Source organism: Sinocyclocheilus rhinocerous, unplaced genomic scaffold (genome assembly GCF_001515625.1).
Source record: "Sinocyclocheilus rhinocerous isolate Xijiao unplaced genomic scaffold, SAMN03320098_v1.1 scaffold1881, whole genome shotgun sequence".
Lineage (NCBI taxonomy): Eukaryota > Metazoa > Chordata > Actinopteri > Cypriniformes > Cyprinidae > Sinocyclocheilus > Sinocyclocheilus rhinocerous.
In genome coordinates, this window is record NW_015635041.1 from 27,135 (window position 1) to 37,745 (window position 10,611).

Here is a 10,611-nt window from a genome sequence, read left to right on the forward strand (position 1 = left end):
ATTATTATTATTATTATTATTATTATTAGCCTATGAGCATTACTATCTTCTTTTAGGGGGAAAAGGATTACCAGAGATGAACAGAATCAATGAAGATTTACATCTTATGTGTTTTCACATCAGCGGTGTAGTTAAAGTACAGTACACACGTTAGTTTTGCCCTCTACTGTCTTTAGGGGAATAATAAATAATCCGTAAATAATAAGCCAAATATGAAAAATAATTAAACTCACAAGTATGACTATTATAATTAGCCTATTAATAAACATTTGCAATACAATTCGTAATGCAAATCATTTTTAATGTAGGCATTTCTTGCGAAAAGTTGTATTTTTATTTATTTATTTAACATTCGAGGTAAATAACTGCGATTATATATACTTAAATACTCGCTAATAAATAATTTCTAAAATCGTATTTTTTTCTTTTCTTCTGTTTTCTGCCACCTACCCCCAGAAATGCCCAGGACTCCGACGGAGAAGTGCAGTGACTCAGACTCCGCCATCCTCAGTCAGACGCGCTCTTCTCACACGCGCGCGGCTTATATACACACCCGTGACGTCATGCGCCGTGACGTCAGACATGCGCTCACAAAAGCCCTTTATTTCCTCTTATCCTGGAGTTTCCTCATCCTTTACACCACTGCTGGAAAATTACTACAATGCTTCTAATACAAAACACAATTAATTCAATCAAATAACTTTTATTTATTCAAACCTTTGCTCCTTTTAAGTACATTTTACATAACTTATTTTAGCCTACTTTTTGTTTAATAAATTGAAACGTACATTTTTATGTATACATAAAATGTGAATTTTGTATGAATGCAGATTTTTTTTTTTTTAATAGCAAGAAACACGTTTCAAAAACTCAAATTTTCTAAATTAAAGTTAGCTACATTACATTAATCATTATACATTAATTTCAAATGAATTAATGAAACAATAAATGCAGAGCTCAAAATGAAGATAAGTGTTATGAAACTTTGTGGTTGTCAGATGGTAATGGGATATAATGGATGTGAAATATTACACCTGCGGATACTCTACGAGGACACCTGTGTGAATCTGAGCAGAACCTTGTGCTGCATTTACTTTGATACTTGCTTCTCAAATAAAGATATATAGGCTACTAAAGTTGGTAACTATAGAGTTCTGAACACTGCCCTCTTTCATTCACATGAAGCTTGTCTTCAGCTTCGTTACAGTGCGGTTAATATGAAAGAAAGAACTCAGAAAGAAACAGGTATGACTAGGCACAGTCTATACGAGAAAACAGAGACAATATAGTTTGATTTTCCTTCCTGGAACACGCCTTCGTGGGAGGGACTGTCCCGAACCAATATAAGCAGCACACAAGTGTGTGGAGAGAGAAACACTCAGGAAGAAACACACTTCACTGCTCAACTCAACTCAACAAGGTAGGCTGCTGCACTGCTTTAAACGACTGCAATTAATGAAAACTTTAAGACTGTTGAACATCGAAACATCTTTTATTTTAACAGTAGGTATGCTATTTTCTGTATTACAGTTCTGATGTTTCTTAAGGTTGTTGTTTAATGTTAATCAACATTTTGTAGCAGCCCGTGAAAGCAGCTGCGGCAAATGTTAATCGATATGTTGTAATAAAGAAATATTCCCTGAATCCCGTTTCAGTTCAATGCTTGTTTACGTTACCTCCGTGGAAACTGAGCTTGTGTTACCTGGGCGAGATCTCTAGGGCGCGAGCGCTATGTAAATATTGAATTCTGCCAGTGTGTAAGTGACTGCCACTTGTTGCCTACTACTTGCCATATCTTTTCTCAGTGTCAAGAAGAGTCCTGTTCGAATGAATACGTGCAGTTAAAGGCCAGCATTAATAGTGAATGTCTCTCTCTGTGTGTGTGTGTGTGTGTTTTGTGCAGCAGGCATGGCAAAGCGCGTGGCGCTGATTCTGTCCGGCTGCGGCGTGTATGACGGCACAGAGGTTCACGAGGCGTCTGCTGTGATGGTGCACCTCAGCCGAGCAGGTGCCAAGGTAATAATGCACACAAATAAAGCAACACAAAGAACACTCTGAAAATCTGGGGGTTCTTTAAACCTTGAAATAAGCAGAAACTCGGCTCATTTGCAGCTCCGTCTCACATGCAGCTGACGTTGCTTCGCAGGTCCAGATGTTTGCGCCTGATGTTGAGATGATGCATGTGGTGAACCACTGTGAAGGCAAGCCCGGGACGGACAAGAGGAACGTGCTGCAGGAGAGCGCGCGCATCGCCCGGGGTGACGTCACAGACCTGGCCACGCTGGACGTCGGCGCCTTTGATGCGCTCATCATTCCAGGTGATCAAAGAGCTGCGGCAAAGACCCGCCCACAGCACGAAGGATCACTATAGAGAGAAATATATAGCGATAACTTCATTAAAATCCAAATGAATGGACGATCACGTTCTGCAGTTTTGACGTCTGCTGCTTCATTATATCATTATTATATTTATAATCATTACAATTAACGTCCTTGACATGAATGGGCCTTAAGTGTTAAAATTCAGTGAAAACAACCTGGCATCCATTTTTATAATGTAAGGTGCACTTGTTGTTACTAGGCTATTTACGTATTTATTTACCTACCTACCTCAAAAACTGTCATAATTTAGAAATAAAAGGCCATTCTCTACCCTCTGATTTGAAATTTGTTTAAATGGGCGGGTCTATTTTAAGACTTGTAAACACCTACTTCAGTGATTGCACACACACACACACACACACACACACACACACACTAGAATGAAGAAAGAAAAAAAAAAACCCAGATGACCAAGTTGTAAGACTAGTCTTATGCAACCGGCCGTGCCAGTAAAAGCTGTTTTTGGACTAGCATGGAAGTTTTGAGTTCTGAAACTGAAAGTCTGAAACTTTCATTAATGGTATAGTGACTTATCTCTTATGTTCAAATCTCAAGAAAATTAGATTTCTTTCTTCGTGACCTCTTCAATGGTAAATTAACTCTTAATGTGCCGTACAGGTGGTTTTGGAGTGGCTAAAAACCTGAGCGACTGGGCCACCAAAGGCAAGGACTACTCAATCAAACCTGAGATTGAGAAGGTCATTAAAGCTTTCCATCAGGCCAAGAAACCCATGGGCATGTGCTGCATCTCTCCTGTGCTGGCAGCCAAAGCTATTCCCGGGTGTGAGCTGACCGTCGGCCATGACTCGGAGTGTGAGAAGTGAGTCTGAGCAGGTTTATGCAGTGGAGTCATTAAAACTGGGCTCTGATGATGCTAATGGTTAAGAGGCGCTTTGGTTCTGAACTCAGTGTTGTCTTTCTTGCGTTCGCAGGTGGCCGTATGCTCAAGTGGCTAAAGCCATGGCTGAACTGGGCTGCAAACACTTGAACAAGAACGTGGGCGAGGTACACATCGATTCCAAGAACAAACTGGTGACTACGAGTGCGTTCATGTGCAACGCTGACATCCATGAGATCTTTGATGGTCTGGGTGTCATGGTCAAAGAAGTTCTCAAACTAGCCTAATTTTGTCATTTGACTGTCTGAATATTATTACATTAATAGATATGTATATTTATTTATAAATGAATGTTGTCCTTTAAACCCAGGAAAAAAAGCATCACAAAACCAATGAGACCAGTTCATTTTCAGTAAAACAGGGCAAACATACTGTTTTTGTGTTAGTCTATCAATAAAACTGATCAGATTTTAAACATTTCCTTGTTCATTGATGTGTTAATGTGTGTTGTTCATATCATTATAGACAAGCACAATAAGTATTATTTTAACTTTTATTGTACACTTACTTGGTTTTTCCTTAAAATTGGCAACTCAAACCCCCAAACACTGGCAACACTAAAGTGGATTTGAATTTAATAATTACATTTAATATATATATATTAAAAAAAAAACATTATAAATCATATCAATTTCAAGTAATAGTTTGTGACAATAAATAACACATTTGACAAACAATGTACAATATAACAATGTAAGAAAATAAAAAGTAAACAAAATACAAAGAGGCAAAAGTGCAATACACTATTGGTTAAATCAGGCACACTAAAATGCAATGTCAAGTTAGTGTGATCATGTTAGACAAGAACCTAGGATTTTACACACACACACAGACAGGGTTTACTTTATATTGCTATCCTCACTTACATAAATGAACTATAGTGTCCTGCACCCACTAGTAAAGTGGGCGAGGTACACATCGATTCCAAGAACAAACTGGTGACTACGAGTGCGTTCATGTGCAACGCTGACATCCATGAGATCTTTGATGGTCTGGGTGTCATGGTCAAAGAAGTTCTCAAACTAGCCTAATTTTGTCATTTGACTGTCTGAATATTACTACATTAATAGATATGTATATTTATTTATAAATGAATGTTGTCCTTTAAACCCAGGAAAAAAAGCATCACAAAACCAATGAGACCAGTTCATTTTCAGTAAAACAGGGCAAACATACTGTTTTTGTGTTTTTGTGGTAGTCTATTATCAATAAAACTGATCAGATTTTAAACATTTTCTTGTTCATTGATGTGTTAATGTGTGTTGTTCATATCATTATAGACAAGCACAATAAGTATTATTTTACAATAAGTATTATTTTAACTTTTATTGTACACTTACTTGGTTTTTCCTTAAGATTGGCAACTCAAACCCCCAAACACTGGCAACACTAAAGTGGATTTGAATTTAATAATTACATTTAATATATATATATTAAAAAAAAAACATTATAAATCATATCAATTTCAAGTAATAGTTTGTGACAATAAATAACACATTTGACAAACAATGTACAATATAACAATGTAAGAAAATAAAAAGTAAACAAAATACAAAGAGGCAAAAGTGCAATACACTATTGGTTAAATCAGGCACACTAAAATGCAATGTCAAGTTAGTGTGATCATGTTAGACAAGAACCTAGGATTTTACACACACACACACACACACACACACACACACACAGACAGGGTTTACTTTATATTGCTATCCTCACTTACATAAATGAACTATAGTGTCCTGCACCCACTAGTAAACGAATATCAAAAATTATATCTGGTGCCTGAATAATTTTTGGATAGATCCAAATAAATTAAGCTTGCTTTCACCATTAAGTGAACTTTGGACCAGTTCTCCTCTCTCCACGCAACCACACAACATGCTCCTCCTCAGCAAAGGTGAGTTTAGCCTTTTGATTCTTTCAGTTGATGAGAGGTTAGGTCACAGCATAGTGCGCTTTCAGGCCGACTTCTCTTAAATGTGCCGAGACAGATCCTTACCCTGTCCAGCGCTGAACTGGTGAGCAATTCCAGCTGCAGTGTTGAACCGATTACCCATTGAGAGTCTCCACATTATCCTGTCTTCTCTTGCATTTGCTGAAAGGGTCGTCCCTTTGGCCTTCATCTGGACTGCCTCCTGTCACAGGCTTTCAGTCACCTTAGAGCGGCCCACCACCTTACAATCACAGTGATAATTACAGGACTGCTGCCAGTTAAATAGGGTTTGTCATATAATTAAGAAAATTAGCACCAGGTGCCAGATTAACACCAATAACTTGGAGGAATCTGCAAGTGCTCTCTAACTTCCCAGGTGAAAAAGAAATATATTTAAATTGTGCTTTTTCAGACATACTTACTATATTTAAATTATACTATACTAAGTGCATATTAAATGTATTATTTTGAAACAACTTTAAGTATATTAAGTGTATTTCAAGATATGTTTAAGTTGGATTTTAATCTATTTGTAATATATTTAATATATTGAAATTGTGTTAAAATGGAACCACTTTAAGTATATTTAGTGCAATTTAAGTGTAATTCTTAAAATACATTTAAAATGTCCTTTTAACACTTCATGAACTACAGTTAAGAGTATATTTGAAGCATCGTTTTAATGTACTTCAAGTACATTTCAATTGTATTTCAGCTCATTGGAAATGCAAATGACTAATTTTATTTTATTTATTTTTTTCTGCCAATGCATGTGTCAAACACGACTAGCACAGACAAATAACGTTAATTAAATCTTACCTGAAGTCACAGTGAGGTTCCAAAAGCCAGACGCCATGCACGCTTGCAGAAGCTGGTAAAAATAATTAATTCTAATTAATTTCATAGTTCCCCCAAAACTATTTGAATTCTGTCAAATGTATTATAAACATACTACTTGAATTTCAAGTATATTTTTAATACATTTAATACTACGTCTTTTTCACCTGGGTTTGATCAGTTCTTTTTCAAATATCTCATTTAAGTTTTTTATACAGTGCTTCAGGAAAGAGACACCTGCACCCACAATCTATAGGATACCAGCATAGTTTGAATTTATCCTGATCAACTAAATAAACAAACTGACATGTAGTTTCAAAGTCACTTACAGTCAGCTGAATGTCTTTTGAGAGCATCAAAATAAAGTGTTAGCAGATATTAAACACAGTCTACTAATACTCTAATGACTGCTAGTTGACATGGAGCTGCAAAGTTACATATTGTTAGCAGAATGCATAACCAGAATGAATGAGCAGGATTCACTCCAGATACTCATGCATATGTAGGTTTTCATCTTATTTTTTGTTTACAATTTTCCCATACGTCTTCAGGAGAACTGAAGATGAAGATACAGTGTCGACTAGTGACTGAGGTTATTATCAGCTTTAGTATACACGCTTGTTTGAGATCATAAATCTAGATCCAGAGCAAGACACAAAGTAATGAGACCAAGACCATGTCTATGTGTGATCTATAGAGGTTTCAAGACCAAAGGCCAGATTTACTAACAGCTTGTACCAGTGCAAACCCTCTTTTGACTTCAGAAAACTACTGTCAGGATTTACTAAAGACATTCAGTTAAAAAATAGAGCTAAAAAAGCATGGACAGTTATTTTTGTGGCTGACTTTATTGAATATGCATTTGTAGGAGTTTCCCTTTCAACATTTATGGGAGGAGAGGATTTAAATGAGTCATGATGAATGCAATGTGATTTACTAATGTTTGCGGTAATGAGTTTAGAAGTATTTGTGACATTACTTAAAGCCCAGGAAAAGCATGTCTTAACCCGTATTGCACTGGACCTGGCTGCAATAGCTGCTCTCGGTGGATTGCATTATGTGGTGTTGCTGTTGCTCTGTCTTTTCTCAATTTGTTGAATCATTTGCAAATGACTTAAACATCCAGAGGTAATACTGAACAATTTATTGAGTATTTCAGATCAGTTCCATATTCAGAAAGTGACAGTCAAAGGACACATACAGTTCAAAATCCCACAACACATGATTTCCTGAAAAACCTGAAAGATACATACCCAAATTTTAAATAAAAAAAAATTATATAAGACATATAAATATAAACTTTCAAATTGTCACAAGTAATGCTAAGTAATAAGAAAAACAGGTAGAACAGCTAAAAAAAAAAACGCTGTTTCATTTGACACACATTGTTAGAGTTTAATTAGTTCATAAAGCTAAAGCACCCATGTCTTAAATAAAGAGGTCATTATAAGCCGGTCACAGTTTGGAGGTTTTGTTGGAGAAATGGTTGTGTTTGTCAATACCGCTGACCAGCACTGTGGCAAGAAAAGTCCTGGGACGCTCAGGGTCCTGTCAGCAAAACACACACATATTTATGTTTAAACATCTGTGGATATGTCTATGTGAAATGTAAACTGAGTGAGATGTTTACCTGGATTGGATAAGTGCATGTAGGGACATATCGGATCACATAGCCACAGCGCCTCCTATTAGATGTGTTGGGATCGCTGGCATGAACCAGAAGTCCATCATGGATCTGAATCCAGAAGCAAACTTAAATTAAACTCAGATATAAGCTCGTTTTGATTTGTTCCGTGGTTTTGACATGGCAGTGTGTTATTTTTTTCAGACGGTCATGGCAAGTATTCATACTCACAGACATCTGACCAGCTTGAAGGGGGCATAAGATGGCCTTCTCCGTCTCCACCAGCTCCTCTGGGATCTCCTGATTGACGCTTAGCATGTTGCCAGCTCGTTTTGACTGGTAATGGGGCAGAAGACCAGAGTGGTGGCTTCCTGTTGGGAAAGAAGTTTAGACACCTCACAAACCAAACAAAGTGGCACGATCTATCTTGCAAACAGAGACGGTGTTCATACCTGGAATAACCTGCAGTGCTCCGTTGTCCTCAAGTGAGTCATCCAGAGCGAGCCAGACGGACAGAACGGGACCTCCATCAAAGCCCCAGTACCTGGAAACCAACATATGATGGTTACTGAACACTCGGAATGGATATCTAAGCCAACATAAACCCGAAATACCGTTTTTATTGTGCTTACTTCATATCCTGGTGCCAGGCCACAAACGGCATCCCGTCTGTCTTCTCAACACCGTCCTTTTCCTTGTCACAGGTGTTGTTCGGTTGGATGACGCCGGTGCTTTCTTGCGTCTTACGTACTGGATATTTACAAATGAATCTGGAGTCCAGCAGGATGACATCTGGCCCCAGAACCGCTATGACCGCCTCCAGAAGCTTAGGGTGTTTGGCGAGGCCCATCACCCAGTCATACTCCTTGTGGACATTATGAAGGCTGTAAGCGGTGTAATCTTCACCTGTTGAGGAATACTTGGATTAATTCAAGTCCAAACCTCAATTCAAAGTCTTATATGTGAGCCTGGAGCACAAAAGCAGTCGCTGGGGTATATTTGTAGCAATAGCCAACAATACATTGTATGGGTCAAAATTATCGATTTTTCTTTCATGCCAAAATCATTAGGATATTAAGTGTTCCATGAAGATAGTAAGTAGTAAATTTCCTACCGCAAATATATAAAAACTTAATTTCTGATTAGTAAAATGCATTGCTTAAGACTTCATTTGAACAACTTTAAAGGTGATTTTCTCAGTATTTTGATTTTTTTGCACCCTCAGATTCCAGATTTTCAAATAGTTGTATCTCGGCCAAATATTGTCCTATCCTAACAAACCATACATCAATGGAAAGCTTATTTATTCAGCTTTCAGGTGATGTACAAATCTCAATTTCATAAAATTCACCCTTATGACTGGTTTTGTGGCCCATGGTCACACATGTAAGACGACAGCACTGAAGCTCACCATGTTTTCTCTCCAGCTCAGCGAAGGCATCCCGGGCCTGCTGCAGCTCTTCAGGACTCAGGATGGGAATGGCCGACATGTACCCCTGCTGCTCGTACAAGGCCTGAATCTCAGCCGCGTCTCTCTTCATGTCTGAAAATGCAGTGAAACTTCCGCTTATCTGCTGGAGATGTGCTGAGAACGCCGTCTCTTGCTTCGTTTGCTTCTCAAGGGCTAAAGCTCAGCTGTGCACACTACACAGGGAAAGAAAACCTGTTTTAATAACCTGGTCAGAAAGATGGGAAACAAAACTTTGCATCCACATTCAGTCATTTCCATTTTCGACCTCTGAAAACCTCCTTGTTTTGGCTCTTACTCTTCCCCACTTATTCATGGCACATTTATTCTGGGTTGTTTATGCAGGCACAGAGAGTGCTATAGTGACTGGAGGCAATGGTCCATGAGCAATTAAATGGGAAGAACGTGCTACTCTAGTAGACTTATTTGCTAAAGTTCACCGAGTGTGTGAGCAGACAACAAAAAACACAAACCTGAGATGCTGATTTCCTCTTGGTTCAAGCTGTAGACAAAGTTGAAAGAACAGTATACAACAATTATAAATCTATCGAGGAAAGTATGGAAACTGAATCATATTTAATTCAGCCAATACCTGTTCTTTGCTCTTCAGGCTGTTTCGTCCTGAGATGTCTTGCTCTTCACTGTCAAACTGTGTTTATATACAAGAAGTTGCGAATTAGGATCCGCCTCCAAAATGAAATCGTATGACATCTTTACTATTTTAGACTCCAGGGGGAAAAAAAAGAAAATATTTTAACCACCCTATCATACATGCCAGGGTGTGTAAGTATGCCAAATATGTTGAGCAAGTCAGCTAATGATGCTGGAAATTCTAGAAAGTCATAAGTCATATCTGTAACCGGATAATACTTACTCAAGAACACAATGCCTTTTTTTGTCTCTCTCAGTACGTGATGAACGTGACCTACATTGTCACCTGCTCGTAAAGCAAAATCATTTATTAATATATGACATTTACCCAAACCATACAGTAGGTACTTACTATATATTATACTATTTACTTAGCTACTATCTATTCAAATCTGTGAAAAGTGTCTAAAGGTCAACAAAATAATGGCTTAATTATTAAAATAAAATATTTAAAATAGTTTCTATTTCTAAAGATTTCCTTTTTTGTTGTTGTAATATTTCAACTACTATTCTGTTTATGTGTTGACTTTTATTGCATTATTGAATATTTTTCTGCCAAAATTGTGTGCAACTTCAGTCACATTTCAGACATTTGTGAGCTAATTAAGTCTTAAGTCGCTGGGGTATATTTGTAGCAATAGCCAACGATACATTGTATGGGTCAAAATGATAGATTTTTCTTTTATGCCAAAAATCATTAGGATATTAAGAAAAGATCAAGTTCCATGAAGATATTTTGTAAATTTCCTACCGTAAATATATCAAAACTTAATTTTTGATTAGTAATATGCATGGCTAAGAACTTCATTTGGACAACT

The 10,611-nt window shown here is 37.4% G+C and overlaps 3 protein-coding genes across 8 annotated transcripts in view; 1 reads left to right on the forward strand and 2 right to left on the reverse strand.

Moving 5' to 3' along the window:
• LOC107746322 (uncharacterized) overlaps nucleotides 1–509 on the reverse strand; it is a 5,963-nt gene extending 5,454 nt beyond the window's left edge. The window contains exon 1 of the mRNA XM_016560468.1: nucleotides 451–509. Coding sequence (XP_016415954.1) covers nucleotides 451–505 — 55 coding nt within the window. The 5' untranslated portion in view covers nucleotides 506–509. The remainder of the gene's footprint in view (nucleotides 1–450) is intronic.
• Nucleotides 510–1,350: 841 nt separating this feature from the next.
• LOC107746323 (ES1 protein homolog, mitochondrial-like) lies at nucleotides 1,351–4,504 on the forward strand. 5 transcript variants are annotated; one of them, XM_016560470.1, is made up of 6 exons: nucleotides 1,351–1,420; nucleotides 1,904–2,016; nucleotides 2,147–2,318; nucleotides 3,001–3,202; nucleotides 3,315–3,387; nucleotides 4,192–4,504. In XM_016560470.1, the coding sequence occupies exons 2-6, from the start codon at nucleotides 1,909–1,911 to the stop codon at nucleotides 4,309–4,311; spliced, it is 675 nt and encodes a 224-aa protein (XP_016415956.1). In that variant the 5' UTR covers nucleotides 1,351–1,420; nucleotides 1,904–1,908; the 3' UTR covers nucleotides 4,312–4,504. The 5 variants fall into 5 exon arrangements, with proteins under 5 accessions (XP_016415956.1, XP_016415955.1, XP_016415957.1 ...); XM_016560469.1 differs by lacking the exon at nucleotides 4,192–4,504 and having other exon boundaries at nucleotides 3,315–3,676; XM_016560471.1 differs by lacking the exon at nucleotides 4,192–4,504 and having other exon boundaries at nucleotides 1,362–1,420; nucleotides 1,907–2,016; nucleotides 3,315–3,677.
• Nucleotides 4,505–7,184: 2,680 nt separating this feature from the next.
• LOC107746325 (probable alpha-ketoglutarate-dependent hypophosphite dioxygenase) lies at nucleotides 7,185–9,784 on the reverse strand. 2 transcript variants are annotated; one of them, XM_016560474.1, is made up of 8 exons: nucleotides 9,735–9,784; nucleotides 9,616–9,644; nucleotides 9,086–9,318; nucleotides 8,307–8,580; nucleotides 8,127–8,218; nucleotides 7,906–8,045; nucleotides 7,681–7,785; nucleotides 7,185–7,598 (listed from the first exon to the last, which is right to left on the reverse strand). In XM_016560474.1, exons 3-8 carry the CDS (start codon nucleotides 9,213–9,215, stop codon nucleotides 7,506–7,508), a joined length of 834 nt encoding a protein of 277 aa, XP_016415960.1. In that variant the 5' UTR covers nucleotides 9,216–9,318; nucleotides 9,616–9,644; nucleotides 9,735–9,784; the 3' UTR covers nucleotides 7,185–7,505. The 2 variants fall into 2 exon arrangements, with proteins under 2 accessions (XP_016415960.1, XP_016415961.1); XM_016560475.1 differs by lacking the exon at nucleotides 9,616–9,644 and having other exon boundaries at nucleotides 9,735–9,763.
• Nucleotides 9,785–10,611: the final 827 nt, after the last annotated feature.